Genomic DNA, 18,340 nt, shown 5'->3' on the forward strand with positions numbered 1-18,340 from the left:
TTGGAATTCTCAAATCCAAGGCAAGAGAGAGACAATGCTCTGGATCAGCTGAAAACTCTGACTAGTGTGTGTTTACAAATTAATCTTTCTGTACTATATTACTAAAGTGTTTTCATGAGAAAAAATTCCACGCCACGATCATGAGCAGTGTGTCAACTGATTATTTTCTTTCTTATATTTTGTTGAAAACTTGATTGCATTTTTCTTAACACAGATAAACAAAACCAAAACATACATAATCAACTGATAACTCATCCATAATGTGCTCTCAATGGACTATAAGAGAAAGGATTTAGGGTAAATCTTCTGATGTATACGTAGGATACTTTTAAAAGTATGGTTCCAATCTGAAGAGTAACTGTAAATATGGAATCTTCATACACAAGTCTGTTTACTTTAGTTGTAAAAACAACCTTTTACTTCCCTTTATTTCTGTTAGCCCTGCAGAGCCCAACACAACTGAGAGTGTAAAATGAGCACTGGAAGCAGTTTCTGCAGCAATGAGAACATCTATTTGGGTAATGTTGATGTCCGAGTGTGAGGGTATTCAGGAGTAGAAAATATCCCCAATCCATCTCTGTTTTTTAGTGATTCCTCGCGGGTTGTCAGATCAAACACTACACCTTCCATTTGCTTTCATGTAGTTAAGTGAGATTGCACAGATTTCAGTAGTTCCTAATATCTGAGCTTTGAGTATAAACTCAAATACTGAAGTATTTGATAGAATACTTCACAGTGAGATCTCTGGATTGGATGTTTTGATCAGACATATTAGTGAAATATGAAATTATTTAGTTCAATGGAGCCTTTAGTCATGCAAAAAAACAAAACAAAACAAAACCCAAGTCCAAAATAACTCTCTCTACAAATATATCAGAAGGGGTCTCCTGTACAGTGCAGCTGTTTCTCAACAATACAGCATAATTAAAAAAAAAAAAATATGTTGAGCACTCCAGTTAGACTGTTTCTTTCCAAAGAGAATACTTTTGTGAGGGGAGAAAATAAATTGTAGCTATATTTAATCCATATTACATTGTTTACAGTAAATGACATATGTTACCCTGATCCAGTGCGCTGTAATTTATGGCTGCAATGCAATCTGTCAGCAAGTGGGAATGATGGTAAAGGGCATGTGTGAAATAAGAGGAGAGTGACTGAATGAGAGCAGTGAATGGTGTGGTAGTTTTTCCTAGCTCAGAGGTTGGTTGGTTTGTATGTTAGTATACGTCCACCAAGAACAGTGTTCATAACCAAGTTCTCATGCTCCTGAGTGGACACAGTAATACTCATCACCTAGGGCAACTCTCAACAAATCCAATCCCATACTCATGCTTTTCAAGTTGAAAAACAGAAAGTGCTGTGACAGCTTGTAAATACTGCAGGAGCTTCTTCTCGGAGGGCAGGGAGCTTTTCTCACCTGCCCCTAATCTCATCCCAAAGCTTGGCAAGCATTGTTAATGTCTGGACTTCACAGAGGGCAGAATTCACCTCTTGAAACTGCACTGTGGGTCTTGACCACTATTTTGTTTTTGATACATGCCTGAAGGGCAGACTGATGGAGTTAAGATGTAGATCTGAGAGCAGAAATTTTCCTTTGTCAAATGTCATTTTAATTTACAGTATGTGGACTGTTGGTGTGCTCTGTAATTTAAGGTTACTTTTATTTTGCAACAATGCCTGTAGGTATTTGAAATTAAATCACAAAAATCCTACTGCTTCTCTTAGTCATAGGCTATACTGGGATCTCCTATAATTTACATTACTAACTGGCTAAAATATTGCCACTGAATAATACAAGTGGTTGGATTGGCTCAAGGTGATTGCTTCAGATATGACTATGTTTCCCATAGTTGATTTTTCATCATGTCATTATCCCAAATCCAACAATGAAGCCCATAAACTAGAAATTAACACTATATTCTCTCTCAGGCCTCTTTCTGATGGTGCTTCCAGCACTACCTCATAGAAAGGTGACCCTAATTATTAATTCACTGCACAGCCTTTCCTTCTAATAGGAACCTATGCTTTCACTCCTCTGCTTCATTGGTAGCACTGTGGTATCTGTATGGTATTAGGAAAAAAAGATTCTGTGTCATTCGCACATGTCATTCTGCGGCTGCGAATGTAACTATTGTTTGTGGTTCAAGTCCAAGCAAGCAGGTTAACAGGAAAAAACCTTGATAAATCAATTGGAAAGGCAGGTGAAGCACATAATAAGTAGTGTTGATTACAGGCTATTATTCTGTTTATAGTGACATTTCATGTATCTCAATCCTATAAGATAGACATGGTAGCTGTGCAGAAGCCATGTGACATGGCCAGGAATGTTTTATGAAGGGGTTTCATATGACATGATTACACACTGCTGTCTTACCCACAGAGTTTCACAGGAGAGAGGAAATCACAGTCGAATTTGGGAAACGGGTAACTGTTACAAAAAGTGCATGTGTGTATGCACAAATGCATGTGTAGATGCATGTTGTGGCGAGGTGGGCCTGTTTGGCCCCGTGAATCTGCGCTCCTTATGGCTATGCCAGTGGTGTGGCTGGGTGGGAGCAGCGGGGGGGGGGGCCCGGTCCTGCCCTCTACCCCGGGCCCCGACCCCGGGACCCTGTGAGGAGTAGCCTCAAACAACTTAGTCCAAGGGCTACTACCTTCCCTGGGTTGCTCGTCTGTAGCTCCCCCTGGCTTGTGGTCCTCCTTCAGGCTCTTTGGGGCCAGCGTCCTCTGGTTTTGGTTGGACAGGCTCCTTCTTAACTCCTGTGGCTGGGTGCTTTCGCCACACCCACACTAGCTCCTCCACCGGCTCCACACCTTGCAGCGGCTCTGCTCTGCTCTGCTTTACTTCGCTCCTCCACTGACTCCACGCCTTGTAGCAGCTCTACTCCGCCCTCCACTCAACTCCCTCTCAGCTGCCCCCATCTGCCTGACTGGGAGGCTTTTAACTGCTGGGGCAAGCTCCTTGATTGGCCCCAGCTGGCCTGATTGGCCTAATTGTCCTGGAGTGGCCCCAGCTGGATCACCCAGGGAACAGGGATTTGCTAAGCCTGGGGCTGATATATATGCCTTCCAGCACCCTCCTATAGCCGTGAGGGCTGGCCCCATCACACATCCTCCCCCCCGCTCAAACCCACTGTGTTGGGCAACTTGGGACGTCATACAGTGTACTCGGGACAGGCCATCGGCCTTCCCGTGGTGACTGCCCGCCCGGTGTTGTATAGTGAACTGGAAAGGTTGCAGGGACAAGAACCACCTGGTTACCCGTGCATTTTTCTCCCTGTTCCGGTGCATCCATTGGAGGGGAGCGTGATCAGTCACGAGGGTAAAGTGGCACCCCAGCAGGTAGTAGCAGAGCGCTTCCATAGCCCACTTGACAGCGAGGCCGTCCCATTCTACAACTGCATACCGCTGTTCCCTCAGGAAGAGTTTCCTGCTGAGGTCCATTACTGGGGGTTCCTCATCTCCCGTCATCTGCGATAGGACCGCACCTAAGCCCACCTCAGAGGCATCGGTCTGCAGGATGAATTCTTTTGTAAAGTCTGGGGCGAGGAGTATGGGGTCACTGCAGAGGGCCATCTGTAAGTCTATAAAGGCCTCTCCGGCTGCAGTGGTCCAACGTACCATCTCTGGGCCCCGGGCCTTTATCAGGTCCGTCAGGGGCTGGCTCTGGAGGCGAAATGCGGGATGAATCGCCGGTAGTACCCCACCACACCTAAAAATGCTCGGACCTGCTTCTTCCAGTTAGGCTGGGGCCAATTCTGGATAGCCTTTAGCTTATTTAGTTGGGGTCTCACCACACCCCTCCCTACGATGTATCCGAGGTATCGAGCCTCAGCTTAGACCTATGGCACACTTGGTGGGATTGGTGGTGGGGTCGGCCTGCCGCAGGGTGTTCAATACCCCTTCTACCTTCCTCAGGTGGGTTTCCCAGTCTGGGGTGTGAATGACTATGTCGTCCAGATATGCGGCTGCATAGTTGGCATGGGGGCGCAGCAGCTTATCCATTAGATGCTGGAAGGTAGCTGGGGCCCCATATAGTCCGAAGGGGAGGACAGTATAGTGGAACAACCTTTCTGGTGTAGAGAACGCGGTCTTTTCCTTTGCCTCTTTGGCTAGAGGGACCTGCCAATATCCCTTGGTCAGATCAAGGGTAGTTAAGAACCGAGCCTTGCCCAATCGATCCATGAGCTCATCTGTTCAGGGCATGGGGTATGCATCAAACTGAGAAACCTCATTGAGCCTGCGAAAGTCATTACAGAACCTCGTAGTGCCGTCAGGTTTAGGCACTAGCACGATTGGGCTAGACCACTGACGATGGGATTCTTCTATGATCCCCAGCTCCAACATTTTCCTGACTTCGGCCCTAATTTCCTTTCTCTTGGCCTCGGGTATTCGGTAGGGCCTCATCGTAACCCTGGCTCTGGGGTTTGTGATAATGGGGTGAACAACCTCCGTTGTTCGTCCTGGCTTAGTTGTGAAGACATCCCAGTTTCGGGCTACCACTTCGGTCGCCTCAGCCTTCTGGTTTGGTGTTAGGTCCGGAAATATCTTCACTTGTTCAAGGGGTTCTACATCCTGGGTTAAGGCCACACATACTTCCCAGGCCTTCCAGGGCTTTAATAAGTTGATGTGATAAATCTGTTCTTGTTTGCAACGCCCTGGTTGCGGTACTTTATAGTTTGTCTCCCCAACAGGCTCAACCACTTTGTAGGGCCCCTGCCACTGGGCCAACAACTTGCTTTCGGCGGTGGGGACTAAAATCATTACCTGGTCCCCTGGATGAAATAGTCACACCGTGGCTTGATGGTTATAGTGGACCTGCTGGGCCCGCTAGGCGTTTTCCAAATGTTCCCATACAATGGGGGTGACTCGGGCAATGTGGTCCCTCAGCTGGAGCACATGATCAATTACGTTCTTCCCTGGTGTGGGCTCCTCCTCCCAAATTTCCCTGGCTATGTCCAATATGCCCCGGGGGTGACGTCCATAGAGTAGTTCAAAGGAGGAGAACCCTGCGGAGGCCTGAGGAACCTCCCGGATGGCAAACATGAGGTACGGCAGCAAGACAGCCCAGTCCTTTCCATCCCGGCTTACCACCTTCTTTATCATTGCCTTGAGGGTCCTATTGAACCTTTCTACAAGGCCATCTGTCTGAGGGTGGTAGACGGAAGTCCGTAGGGCCCACACATGTAGGAGAGTACACAAATCCTTCATCAGTTTTGACATGAATGGGGTCCCTTGGTCCGTTAATATCTCCTTGGGTAGCCCCACCCGGGCGAAAATCTTTACTAGCTCATTCGCGATTACCTTCGAGGTGGTATTCCGCAAGGGGACAGCTTCTGAGTACCTGGTGGTGTAGACGAGGACGACGAGTATGTGTTGGTGGCCTAGAGTCGTTTTATCCAAGGGACCCACTAGATCCATGGCAATCCGTTCAAATGGGATTTCGATGATGGGGAGGGACACTAAAGGGGCCCTTAAGTGAGGCTGGGGGCTGTGTAGCTGGCATTCAGGGCATGTGGCACAATAGCGCCGAACCTCCTCATGTATGCCCGGCCAAAAGAACCTCCTTAAGATTCGGGCCAATGTTTTTTCTACCCCCAAGTGCCCTCCAAAGAGATGGCTGTGGGCCAAGCTCAGCACGGCTCTTTGGTGCTTCTGGGGCACCAGGAGCTGGAGCACCTTCTCTCCATTCATTTCTGTAGCCTGATACAGCAAATCCCCCTTTATCATGAAATACGGCCCTGGACCCCAAGTTTTCCCCTCCACAGGCACTCCATCTATCTCTGCCACGTCCTTTCTGGCATTGACGTACCTTGGGTCTTCAGCCTGGTCTCGGCCGAAGTTCTCTCGTGCCAATCCGGGTTGTCCAAGTTCCAAGGGACCCATTTCCACCTCTGCTTCCAGTCTGGTGCAATTTGGTTCAGGGTCCACTTCGGGTCCTTCCTCTCTCAGGGCAGCTTCTCTAGCTGCGGCCCAGGTCTGCCTGCCTACCATGGCTGGCTTCAAACCCTGGGCCAAGATCCTTGTACCCAGTGCCTTGGCTGCCCTCCTTTCAGCCCTGGTCTTTCGGCCCTTCCCTGGGGCCGGGAACAGATCCTCAGCAATCTCGGAGAACATCGGGGGGTGGCCATCTAAGGAGGCTAGTCCATTAGCTTCAAGGCCCTCCCCTTCCCCTGACCCCTCCAGGGGAAGTAGGGTTCCAAACCCTGGGAAATCTCTTCCTATGAGTACCGGATATGGAAGCCTAGGAACCACTCCTGCTGTCACCCTGGTGACACCTCCCGGAACTTCGATATCCACTGGGACGGTTGGATAGTAACTAACAGCCCCATGAACGCAAGTTACTCCTGTGCATTTAGCCTGTGTCAATTGGCTGCGCTTTACAAATTTCCCAGAGATGAGCGTAATGGCGCTCCCGGAGTCCACGAGGGCCAGGGTCTTAACTCTGTTTAGCTTCACAGGCCTCGTATACCTATGTGGGGTTAGGGCGACCCCCACCAGGTGGATTAGGCTGCAGGAGTCTGCCCAGGTTCCCAGGTTATATTGCATGGGTTCCTCCAAATTGGGGCATTGGGCAGCTATGTGTCCCCACTCCCCACATGCATAGCATTGGTAGGAGGCCCTAGGCACACCTTTATCCTTTGGGCTATGGGGTCTGACCCTGTACTCGCTGCCCACGTCACCCCGTCCTTTGGTGGCCTTCAGGGGGCCCTCTGTTTCCCTCATCTTCCACCCAGTCTTCCCTGGATTCTCGGGTGTCCGGATCCCAGGAACTGGGGTAGGCCTTTTGACCCGGGGCAAGTCCTCTCTGGTGGGTCGAGTAAGACCCCTGGCCGTTACCCGTCTCTTTACTAGGGCAACTAGTTCATCGTAGGAAGACAGGTCATTCTGGCCTACTCAAGAGCGGAGGTCCAGCGTTAGTCCCCTCATGTACCGGTCAATAACGAGAATCTCAAGGACCTTCTCTGGCCAGTGGATCTCTGGATGCAGCCACTTCTGTGCGAGATGGCCAAGGTCGAATAGTTGTGACCGCGGGGGCTTGTTCTCCTGGTACCTCCTGTTGTGGTATCTCTGGGCCCGCACAGCCATTGTTACTCCCGCCACGCCAGGATCTCTGTCTTTAACTGGTGGTAGTTGGCTGCAGCTACTGCGGGCAGGCCATAATAGGCCTTTTGGGCTTCTCCAAACAAAAAGGGGGCGAGAATACCAGCCCACTGGGCCTGGGGCCAAGCCTCACGGGTGGCGACCCTCTCAAAGGTGAGGAGGTATACCTCCACATCATTCTCCTCAGTCATCTTCTGCAGATAGCTGGTGGCCCATAGTGTTCGTATCCCCTCTGGCCCAGGAGTGTGGGAGGTCAGGGTCTTCAGGTGGGTCACCACTTCTCGCAAGAGGGCCCGGTCCTGGTTGGCCTGGCTGATCAGCAACTGGTTAGTCTCTTGCTGGAGCCGCATTGATTCCTGCTGGGTGGCTATCTGAGCCCTGGTGGCCTCCTGCTGGGCTGCTGTGGCTTGTATGAGGGCCTTGACTACGTCCTCCATTATGGCGGGTATTTTTTTTTTTCCTTCCTTGTTCTCTCTAGCTGCTGCGCACAAATCCCACTTCTGCAACTAGTTGTGGCGAGGTGGGCCTGTTTGGCCCCGTGAGTCTGCGCTCCTTATGGCTATGCCAGTGGTGTGGCTGGGTGGGAGCAGCGGGGGGGGGCCCGGTCCCGCCCTCTACCCCGGGCCCCGACCCCGGGACCCTGTGAGGAGTAGCCTCAAACAACTTAGTCCAAGGGCTACTACCTTCCCTGGGTTGCTCGTCTGTAGCTCCCCCTGGCTTGTGGTCCTCCTTCAGGCTCTTTCGGGCCAGCATCCTCTGGTTTTGGTTGGACAGGCTCCTTCTTAACTCCTGTGGCTGGGTGCTCTCGCCACACCCACACTAGCTCCTCCACCGACTCCACACCTTGTAGCAGCTCTGCTCCGTTTCTCCACTGACTCCACACCTTGTAGCAGCTCTGCTCCACCCAACTCCTTCTTGGCTGCCCCCATCTGCCTGACTGGGAGGCTTTTAACTGCTGGGGCAAACTCTTGATTGGCCCCAGCTGGCCTGATTGGCCTAATTGCCCTGGAGTGGCCCCATCTGGATCACCCAGGGAACAGGGATTTGCTAAGCCTGGGGCTGATATATATGCCTTCCAGCACCCTCCTATAGCCGTCAGGGCTGGCCCCGTCACAATATATTGATATATGGTAAATTGTACAAATGTAAATAGCATATGCAAAGATAACATTTTCAATTTTTCAAATGAAACTGAAGGAGAAGTTTGGCAATTCTCTAGTGAGTTAGACTGAATCAAGAGGGTTATTTTTTACCACACTTCAAAAAGTCAGTGCTGTCACAGTGGAACTTACTTTCTTGCAGATATGTTACTGGAGAAGGGATGTTTTCATGGTCAAAGAGTTTCACTGAAAGGTGTTGCCAGCTTGCATTTTCAGGGAAAAATTCCCATATGAGAATTGATAATATTTAGCTTTTTTCACTTTGACAGGTCAGACAAAAAGAAAGTGAATATATAAATATTCATTTACATGTATTTTTTATTTATTCTCCAGGTATTCCAGATTGCATATGTTATTGTGAAAGCATCTAATGCTCCCCGACCTGGGAACTGGATTTTGGAGCGTTCACTGGATGGTGTTCACTATCAGCCATGGCATTATTATGCTATAACGGACACAGAATGCCTGACGCGCTACAACATTTACCCCCGCACGGGGCCTCCATCCTATGCAAAAGACGATGAAGTTATATGCAGTTCATTTTACTCCAGGATCCATCCGCTGGAGAATGGAGAGGTAAGATGGAAAATATACTGCAGTCAACATGTCAACAGAAATATTGTCTGACTTAATTGATAAGTATATACCTTTTGCAGACAAGGCTTTTTTGCGGGCTTTAAGTATGAAGGATGGGGCTCTTTTCCTTATATATGTGCATTGGTAGAGGTTGCCACATACCCCATTAAACAGGGAGAAATACACACTAATAAACACATGCGGAGTGATGGGGCTGTGTAGACCCTAGTCTTTAGTTCTTGCAGGCAACTCCTAGGTAGTTACGATAAGCAGTTCCAATAAGAAGCAAAAAGAAAGATACTGGGTGAAACTCCCATTGACTTCAGAGGGGTTACAATTTTACCCACTATGTTTAAATATACCACTTAGAGTTTCTTAAGCAGCTTTCTTCTTCCCTTTTCTAATTAAAGTGGCAAAATATAATATTTTTCACAGAATAAATTTTCATATTTATTAAACTTACTCACTACATCCTGATAATCCATAAAAATAAAATGACAGTTGAATGTGGAACCCATTTTGGTGTACATTAGTCATAGAGTGAGATATTTTTCTATTATTGTACTGATTCTGATTGCTGAGTAATTCCTGACTGTCATGAGAAATCCTTTTTTTTTTTTTTCTCCAAACCACAACTGCTTTTGAGTTTGTGGAGCTTTCCAAATGTTCAGCTTTTGTTCTTTTATACTTTGTGGCTATTTTACTTCAACTATGCACTTCACTACATATCCCAGTTAGACTTTTTTTTTTTGGATAGTGTATGGTATGGCGTAGCTCCTAATTATAGTTGAGTTTTTATTGTAGTTTTTTTTCATATCTAAGCCAAGTTTTCAACAGTTTACAAGCTATCTGTTTAGAGACATAGTGGATCGAATTGTGGGACTGGGAGCCTGGAGGCCAGTATGCAAGAATTTGTTTGTGTGGGCAATTACCATGATTATCTGTGCAAATTGGGGGTTGATGCGTGAAAACAGTCATTTCCTAATGCAGTTGCAGAAATAATACATATAAATATATTCATGAAAATGTACACAATTTCTTGCAAGGAAATTTTCAAAGGGACCTGAACCTGCTCTCCTACCATGTGCAATCGGATGTGCAGTCAGTTGCACACAAGATACAAACAGTGTGTATGTGTTGAGTTGTGTTCATTTTTCATATGAAGTAGAGCTTACACATGTAAAATGTAACACTTACATATGCAAATGACAGTGCTAAAAATTGTGTGTGCATAGATGCCATATTTCTAAATGGGGTTCAAATATTTATGGATAAATCCAGGGAATAAACAGGGAATTTGAAGCTTCAATTTTACTCATATAGAAATTTCAGACAGATTCCTTTGGTAAGAGCATTTGCATAGTGAAAAACCTACTACTACCAGAACCCTTTCAGCTTCTTAGTTGTTTTAAATTAATTCCCTATCTTTAAGGGCATAATTCTCTGCTGAGACTTGCAGGCATATCTTGACTCAAAACTTCTGTTGTCCCATTAATGGTAGCTGTTAAATCAGATCCATGCCTCCTTATGTTCTTAAAATGGATTAAATTGGCTGCAGTGAGCTATGGGCTTCTAAGTAACTAAGGGCCCCAATTCAGTAAAGCACTTAAGTATGTACTTAACTGTAAACACATGCTTAAATCCTATTGACATCAATGGAACTTAGTCCATGCTTAAAGTTAAGCAAGTGCTTTAGTTCTTGGATGAAGTGGGGTCCATGTGGTGTTAGATTGGGATGCTGCATCAAAACTCATAAAGAACACATACTAGTGATTATGGTGCTTAAAAAGGGGTCTGGTTTTGAGAAAAGAAGACTTAGTTTGAATCAGGGATGTATTCAGCATAATGTCCAACTAAAGCAAATTCTTATCCAAAATGGTCTTACCATTGACGGCATGGTAATAAAGACATCCCTGTGGAAGCTTATCTCACATTTTTAAGTATTCTTTTATGATGTGGATCTAATTGAGAGTCAACAATCTCATGTGGAGAGCCTCAAGTGGAATTTGCATGATCATTAGAAGAGTTTGATTCTATGCAAATCAATAAACATAAACCTGTAACCTATACAAACCTGTTACCATATGTGTAATGCGAATCTTACCTGTTTTATTAGTACTGACAACACTGTGAAATAAATGGCAGCCACCATCAGTTTTTTAATGTTTGGTCAAAATGCATGAGGTGAGATGAGAAACAACTAAACAGAAATTCATACAGACTTCATAGTTAGCCATATTTAACATGGCAATAGATTTGATTGGATCGTGATCTTTCAGCAGAGCTAAATATGTGTGTTAACTTATTTCACTTCCATTATAGAACTGTAATTGGCCTTCAGTACTAGATTTGCAGAAGTGACTAGTGATTGTGGGTGTCTTCCTATCTTGGTGACCAACTTGGGATACCTTGAAGGGGCTTGATTTTCAGATGGTGTGTATTCATCATCAGGCCTGACAAATTGCAGGATGTGTATGGATCTACAAGCCACTCTCAAAATCAGTTCTATGCTGGGATTACACATTTGTGTCATAGAAGCATTTGAAATGAAAACTGGGCAAATTAGAGGGGGCAGGGGGAGGGGGGCTTTTTGTACATGGAGCCCTTTTTGTGCATGTTTTCTACAAATATTTTAGTCAATGAGTTTATTGATGGTAATATTAATGGAAATGGTGTTATTAAGTAAATATTAGCAATATTAAGAAAAATTCAGATTTGGAATTCATTAATATGGATAGTTGCACCAGAAACAAGTTTCTAAGATATCACTTCACCAATTAGAGAATAGAAACAGTACCACATGACTTGTCTGCATACCAGCGTAACTAACACAGCTGAATTTCATATATCAGATTCCTTACAGTCAGGTGCTTGTAAACAATCTACAGGAGAATAATTACAGAAATAATTCGGTGATTAATTTTCTTAACAAACAAATTTGAGAAAGTCAGAACTTGCTCAGGAACATTTTATGAACAGTAAAATAGGCAAAATCAGTTGAATTAGTTACTTGATCAACTCAATTTGGAATAAATATAGCACCCTGAAAAGCGTTGACTTAAGTAAATAGATCGATACCACTGAAACATTCGAACCCACCACAGATTCTGAACTCATTGGGACTTCTGGCATATAGGAAAGCAGAATATTAGTCATGCTCCATTGCAAAGACTGTGACATTTTGAGTTTGGTTATTGCATGTTTCTCATAGGACATCAATAAATGAAAGGACCTGAAATATGGTGAAAGCTTATTTTCAGTGTGAAAACATACTTTCCAATATCTAAAATACTCTCAGATGAGGAAACTCAGGTTTCTTTCAAATATATATTAGTGGATGACATGTTATTTGTTATTGCTATAAAGCCGGTTCCTTGATTTAACGTTAATTTGTTTGACATCAGTCAGGAAACCAAAAATGTATCTGGGGGACATATGAAGAGGCCATGGCTGCCTTGTTTTGGTGTGGGGAAAGGGCCATAGAATTTGAATAACCATGTTTCTTTTGGCTTCATGACATTTCCACCTTTCCTTGCTGAGATTACTACCTTTGATTTTCTCAGATCATCATTTGTGTGAGAACTAAAAATTAATAGTTACCATAGTGATTTTTTGCTTCACTTCCCTTTACATCTAATTTGTTCCTTTTTTTTAAACTGCAATCACTTTTACTTTCTTGTTTTTTTGGACTGTAACTGGTGCATGAACTTCTATTTGTCTTGATTCTATTAGGTACATTTTGGTCTCTGGACATTATCTCTTAGTGCCACTTATTTTTCTGTGGACTATATAGAGCTTTCATCTATTTTGATGTTTTAAATGGCATGTCTGATGTCATATACTGTAAGTTTTATACTTAGACACATGAAGTTTTCCCGTCTTATCCTGTCAGTCTTTCTTAGATGCTCCTAAGTGCATTGGAAGAAGAATGGGAACTGAGGTCAGTCTCTCACAGTAACTCATTAAATGTTTGTTAGTCTTTAAAGTGCTACAGGACTCTCGTTGTTTTTGCTGTATACAGACTAACATAGCTACCCCTCTGGAACTTTTCATTAAATGTTTAGACAGTTTCATCAAAAATGACCTTTTCCGCTGGGCTGCAGCTGATTTGGGGTGGAGGTATGGGGCAGAATGTGGAAGTCACCTCTTTTCACCTCCACCTAGAGAAACATTCTCTCAGTCACAGATAGCTGTTTCAAGCCTATAATAGGCAATAGGCAGAAACATACAGACAAAATAATTGTTTTGCCCTTTTCTATATAACCAATTGTCCCTGCAAGCAACTCTACTCTAGTGGGGAAGGGAAGAGAGAGCTCTATTCAGAGTCTGGGCCAAAAGCATTCAGGGTCACTGGTGATGCAATAACAGGGATAAATCATCATCCAGGAGGCTGTGGGCTTCCTCATTGGGCTTTCAGCCTTTAGCAACTCTATAAAAGAGAAGGTAGGATTTGAATTTAGATTCCTCCTTTGGCAGTGATGAAGAAATGTAAATCCAAATAACTATTTGACTACCTGGTTCACTTTACTGCCCTTTTCAGAAGATATGATTAATGTTGATGCATAGCCATTATGTAAACTTGTAAGAAAGAGAAATCTTTCTCCGTGTGTGGGTACAGTCTGTCTTCTGGAGCTATTGCTTCAAAATATCAGTCTGCATTAAATTTAACAAAAAATAGGAATAGCTGAGAGTACGTGTAAATTGTAAATGTTAATCCAATTTACACATTTAAAAGGCAGACAGATTTGGATGCGAGGAAGAGAGGATCAGGGAATTGGAACTGGGAATGATTCTGTTGTGGATGGACAGTGGGTATGCTTTGGAGGCAGGATTGGTGATGTGGCCACTTAGGGGAGCCAAGCCACTGGGGGAAAGAGGATCTATTTCTTAAAGTCCCACTGCCACCCCTGCCCCAGCTAGGAAGCATGAATTTTCAGATGTGGTGGTTCTGCTGAGGGGAAATCAGATTCAGATGGCTCTTCTTTCTTGTACAGGTTGCACTTACTGCTTCTCCTCTTCATTAGGTCCGGCAGTAGAAGGGCAACAATGTTTTGGCCTCTGCCTGTTATCCTGGACTGCTGTCACAATGGGAGCCATATTTACACCTGCTCTGTTAGACATATGATCTTGATAGATCAGCACTAGGCACGGAAGGCAGAGGAGGTGTTTTTCAAGCAGTGCCTGATTATGCGGTGCATAGTGGAAGAGAGGTGTGCATAAGCAGATAAGTTGACTCTTGCCCAATATGGAAAGAAGTTGCTAGAATGGAGTCTTTATGTTATATTGCAGCTCTCTGAAAGCCAGAGGAGAGCACAGCCAGGCATATGACATAATCACTTTCCTTTTGTCTTTAGGCTGATCTGCAGGGGTCTTATTTAGTCACCGAAAGTTCCCTCTTACTAGTTCCCTCCCTTCTTTATGAGCATGTTCAGATTGCTAATACTGGTCAGTCTTCTGTGTATTGGAATCGGGGGAAATAATTACTTCTTGCTAGTTTGTGGTCAGGGGGGAATTGTCTTAGCCTTGACTCTGTGCTATGACAGCAGAGCTGAGACTTCCAGTTTGTTTTATAATCCTAAAATCTCATGCTTCAAGCTTCAGATAGTCATCTGAAGAAGTCAGGAAAGGATCACCTCCTCCTCTAGCCCCCCATGTATTCTGCCTATTTTTTGTTTCCATCCTCTGAAGTATCAGAGATGGCTACAGCTGGCGATGGGACACTAGATAGGGTGAGCCAGTGTTCTGTGATATGTTCTCTCTCAGGTGCTTGGCTGGTTCTTGCTTACATGCTCAGGGTCTTCTATGTGGTCTATCCATATGTGGGATGGGAAAAGAATTTTCCCTCAGGTCAGATTGTCAGTGATTTTGGGTGGCTTTCACCTTCGTCTGCAGTGTGGGGTGCGGGTCAGTCACTAGGATCATTTGGGTATATCCCACTTAATCATTTCCCTGCCATTGTGGGGACCTTGGGCATCGATGCCCCTTGGTCCCTCCTATTCTGTCAGTGGCATGTACTAGTCTAGTCTCCTGTGCATTGTAATACTTTGGTCTAATGTTGGGTGTTGGATTTAGTGTGCGGATGCTTGGTGGTGTTGGTGGCCTGTGATATACAAGTCAGACTAGATGATTTGGTGGTCCCGTCTTGCTTTAAACTCTATGAATTCACATAGACATCATTGCTTTGGACAAGCGCTCTGAGAAATAACAATTTAGTTAAGCACTCATACATGCTTTTTAATGAAATCTTTCACAATAATAATGTGTGTGTGTGTTTGTATAATATATTCTTTTTTCTGTCATGTTCCTTTCCCCCTCCCCCATCACCTAGAGAGTAATCAAATTAACTAAGATAATTGTGAGCTTTTCTACTTTCCATCACATTGTAATTTACTGTGTTGTATTTCATTTTTCGTGACTGTATAAGCCTCAGTGTTCAGATTAACTGCGTCAGGATTGTAAAACATCAGTCACTGGTAACCTAGTGCAAAGCCAATATGGTATAGCACAGAAAACGTTAGTGCACACACAACATCACACAATAACACAAACAAAGTGCCATTAATGGGAAGAAAAACATTCTGAAAGCCACATACTCTTTAAAGAATCTGCGGTAGACAAAGGAGACCTCCGAATTTCAGGGTCCAGAAGTATATTTAGGTTGAGATGGGGGAATTATTGCTGTTGGCAAAGACCTAATTCTCTTGTGAGAGATGCTTTTCGTTAAGAAGAAAATTAAGTCGGAAAGGTTTAATTTTTTGGGATGTCTTCCATTGTCTTGTCTGTGACCCTTCCCTAATATTTCTAGCTGGTGCTAGTACTAGTCTTTGCTGATTCCCAGGTTCTGTAAATTGTGAAACTTTAGCTGTATTTTTTCAAGGAAACCTTACCTGCCTGGGAATGGGAATCTTGCATAGATGGATTTGAGCCATATTTGCCATTTCCTAATATGTAGGCTGGACATTTTGGTTCAAACCTAACATCGCTGCTCTAATCTTTCTAGGTAGGATGGTGAAAGCAAAATACCTGTCTGTTCATATAGTTAAGCCTATAGTGGACTTCCTAGGATCTGTAAGCAGATACTGTATTTTCTAATCCATTAAAGTTACTTACACTGTTCTGAGCCATTTCAGCCCAAATGTATCTTAAGTGGGTCATAAGTACTAAAGCACTGGGTTATTTACTTTAACAGTGTCAACCTGCTCTCACTGTTACATTTAATTTGATAAGTCTGCAACCCATGGAGGGATGTACAGTATTAATGTAATATTGATTCTTCATAAATAGAGCAGGGAAATAAGAGGGATTTTGAAAGGAGCTTTTAGATGTCAGGGAGAGCGAGGCAGACAAACACAGAGGGAGAATGCTAGAGACAAATACAAGGACATGTATTGATCATGCATTTTCTCATAGTCACTGTATTCTGCTGATTGGTATTTGGAGAACTACTGTTGTTATTCATGGTGGGAACCATATATATCCACTGGCTTGTACTTTTTATGGTTTTATTTATAAATAATATGTCATATTTTATTTATAAATAATGTCATAAACAAATATGAAATTGAAATTGTCATAAGCAAAAATGGTTTTATTTATAAATAATGTGTCATAAGCAAATATGAAATCGCAGAAGTACTAGGTGTGATATGTAACCTATTGTTTAAATCAGCCTCTCTAGCAGAGGATTGGATGCCAGCTAATATAACAACAATTTTTAAAAATGGTTCCAGAGGTGATCCTGCCAATTACAGACTGGTAAGTCTAACTTCAGTACCAGGCAAATTGGTTGAAACTATAGTAAATAACAGAATTATCAGACACACAGAGGAACACAATATGTTGGGGAAGAGAACACAATATGTTGGGGATGGCTTTTGGAAAGAGAAATTATGCCTCATCAATCTATTAGAATTCTTTGGGGGTGTCAACAAGCATGTGAAAAAGGGAGGGTTGGTGGGTATAGTGTTACTTGGACTTTGAGAAAGCCTTTGACAATGTCCTTCACTGACTAGGCAGTCATGGGATAAGAGGGAAGGTCCTCTCATGTATCAGTAACTGGTAAAAAGAAGGAAACAAAGGGTAAGAATAAATGGTCAAATTTCACAGTGGAGAGAGGTAAATAGTGGATTTTCCCAAGGATCTGTACTGGGACCAGTGCTATTCAACATATTCATAAACAATCTGAAAAAATCATTCCATAAATTCAGGAGCCACTTTAGTGTATTGTGCCCCTGAATTCTATCCCACTTGGACCTCATTTTTTCACTTTCTTGCTGCTAAGATTCTTCCTCTTCCACCTTGCTCCATTCTCACGCTCATTTCTTCATCCTTATTTACTTTCTACCGCCTCTTCACTTCAGACCTCATGTTCTTGCTCCCGGATTTTAGAATCTGATTCTTCACCTCCCATAAACGTTTGACAATTACACTTTTCTCACTTTTTCTTACAGTTCTTGAAGCATTTGTGATGTCATGGTAATAAGTGTGGTATAAATATCGAGGTATGTAGATAGATAAAAATGTAGTGTACCAGTGGATCCTTTTGGTGGATTGTGTGGGAGTGTCTCATCCCCCCATAACCATCATTGATATGATTCTACTGTTGGAATAAATACCAGACAGTAGAATGAAATCGGAAAATGAGAGGCCAAATGACTTTGGATAAGGGCGGTGACTGATGTAGGGTGAGCCAGGAATAGAAATTACATCTTCTGGGATCCAATCCTAGGCTTTATCAAGACTTCCCTTCCTCCCTAAGATCAACTGCCTAAGCCAAATGATAAACTGAGGATGTGGAGGAGGTGATGTAACCTTCACTGTCTTTTTCCTTTTCCTTCCCTTTCTTCACATGAGTTCTCCTATCACCATTATTACTATGGTGAGAATGATGATGCAGCGTTGGTGGCAATGTTGTGCTGCCACCTTGAACTCTTAACCCCATGGGCTTCCTGAGATGCTAATAAGATAAGTGCAAGGTCAAGAGGTAATTTCCTGTTTCTGTGCTAAAAAAGGCTGTTCTGACTGAACAGATGCATCAGACTTTGTTTATTTTCTCCATACAAATGGAATCATGAAGTACATATTAAGAGACTGAAGGAATGTGAGAATCCTTAAATAAACAAAAGAAAAATATTCTTTCATGAGAACAAATTTAGACACAGCTTAAAACTGCACTTATGGCTGCACCTGAGAGACAAGTGGTTTGAGGTTAGTGTTGCCATTCCTTTCACTTGCCATTTGCTCAACTTCTATCTCCTTGCTATATTTTCCAGTTCTCTTTTTAGTGCAGGTCTTGGCTCCCTTGACTCCTTCAGATATTTCTTGGGGGAAAGGGGCAAATTCCTGTCTCCATGGCAGGGAATTTGTCCCAGTCCCTGCTCATTCCCTCCTCCCCCTCTTACACAGAGACACGATGAGTTTCCCTTGGATGGAGAGCCTCCTACCCACTCAGTTCATGAGCCAGTGCCTCCAGGAGTCGAGTTCTTGGTGGACTCTCTTGT

General features: G+C 43.9%; 1 protein-coding gene across 5 annotated transcripts in view; it reads left to right on the forward strand.

Moving 5' to 3' along the window:
- The window catches only part of LAMA2 (laminin subunit alpha 2), a 482,162-nt gene that overhangs the window by 175,566 nt on the left and 288,256 nt on the right, over positions 1–18,340 (forward strand). For all 5 annotated transcript variants that reach the window (XR_010919459.1, XM_067546727.1, XM_067546728.1 and 2 more), the window contains exon 4: positions 8,598–8,840. Coding sequence is in view for 4 of the 5 variants with exons in the window: in XM_067546727.1 (XP_067402828.1) it covers positions 8,598–8,840 (243 nt within the window). In the remaining variant the exon portion in view is untranslated. The remainder of the gene's footprint in view (positions 1–8,597; positions 8,841–18,340) is intronic.

This window comes from Emydura macquarii, unplaced genomic scaffold, assembly GCF_026122565.2.
Source record: "Emydura macquarii macquarii isolate MOO-44397 ecotype Brisbane River unplaced genomic scaffold, CSIRO-AGI_Emac_v2 contig_1146, whole genome shotgun sequence".
NCBI lineage: Eukaryota > Metazoa > Chordata > Testudines > Chelidae > Emydura > Emydura macquarii.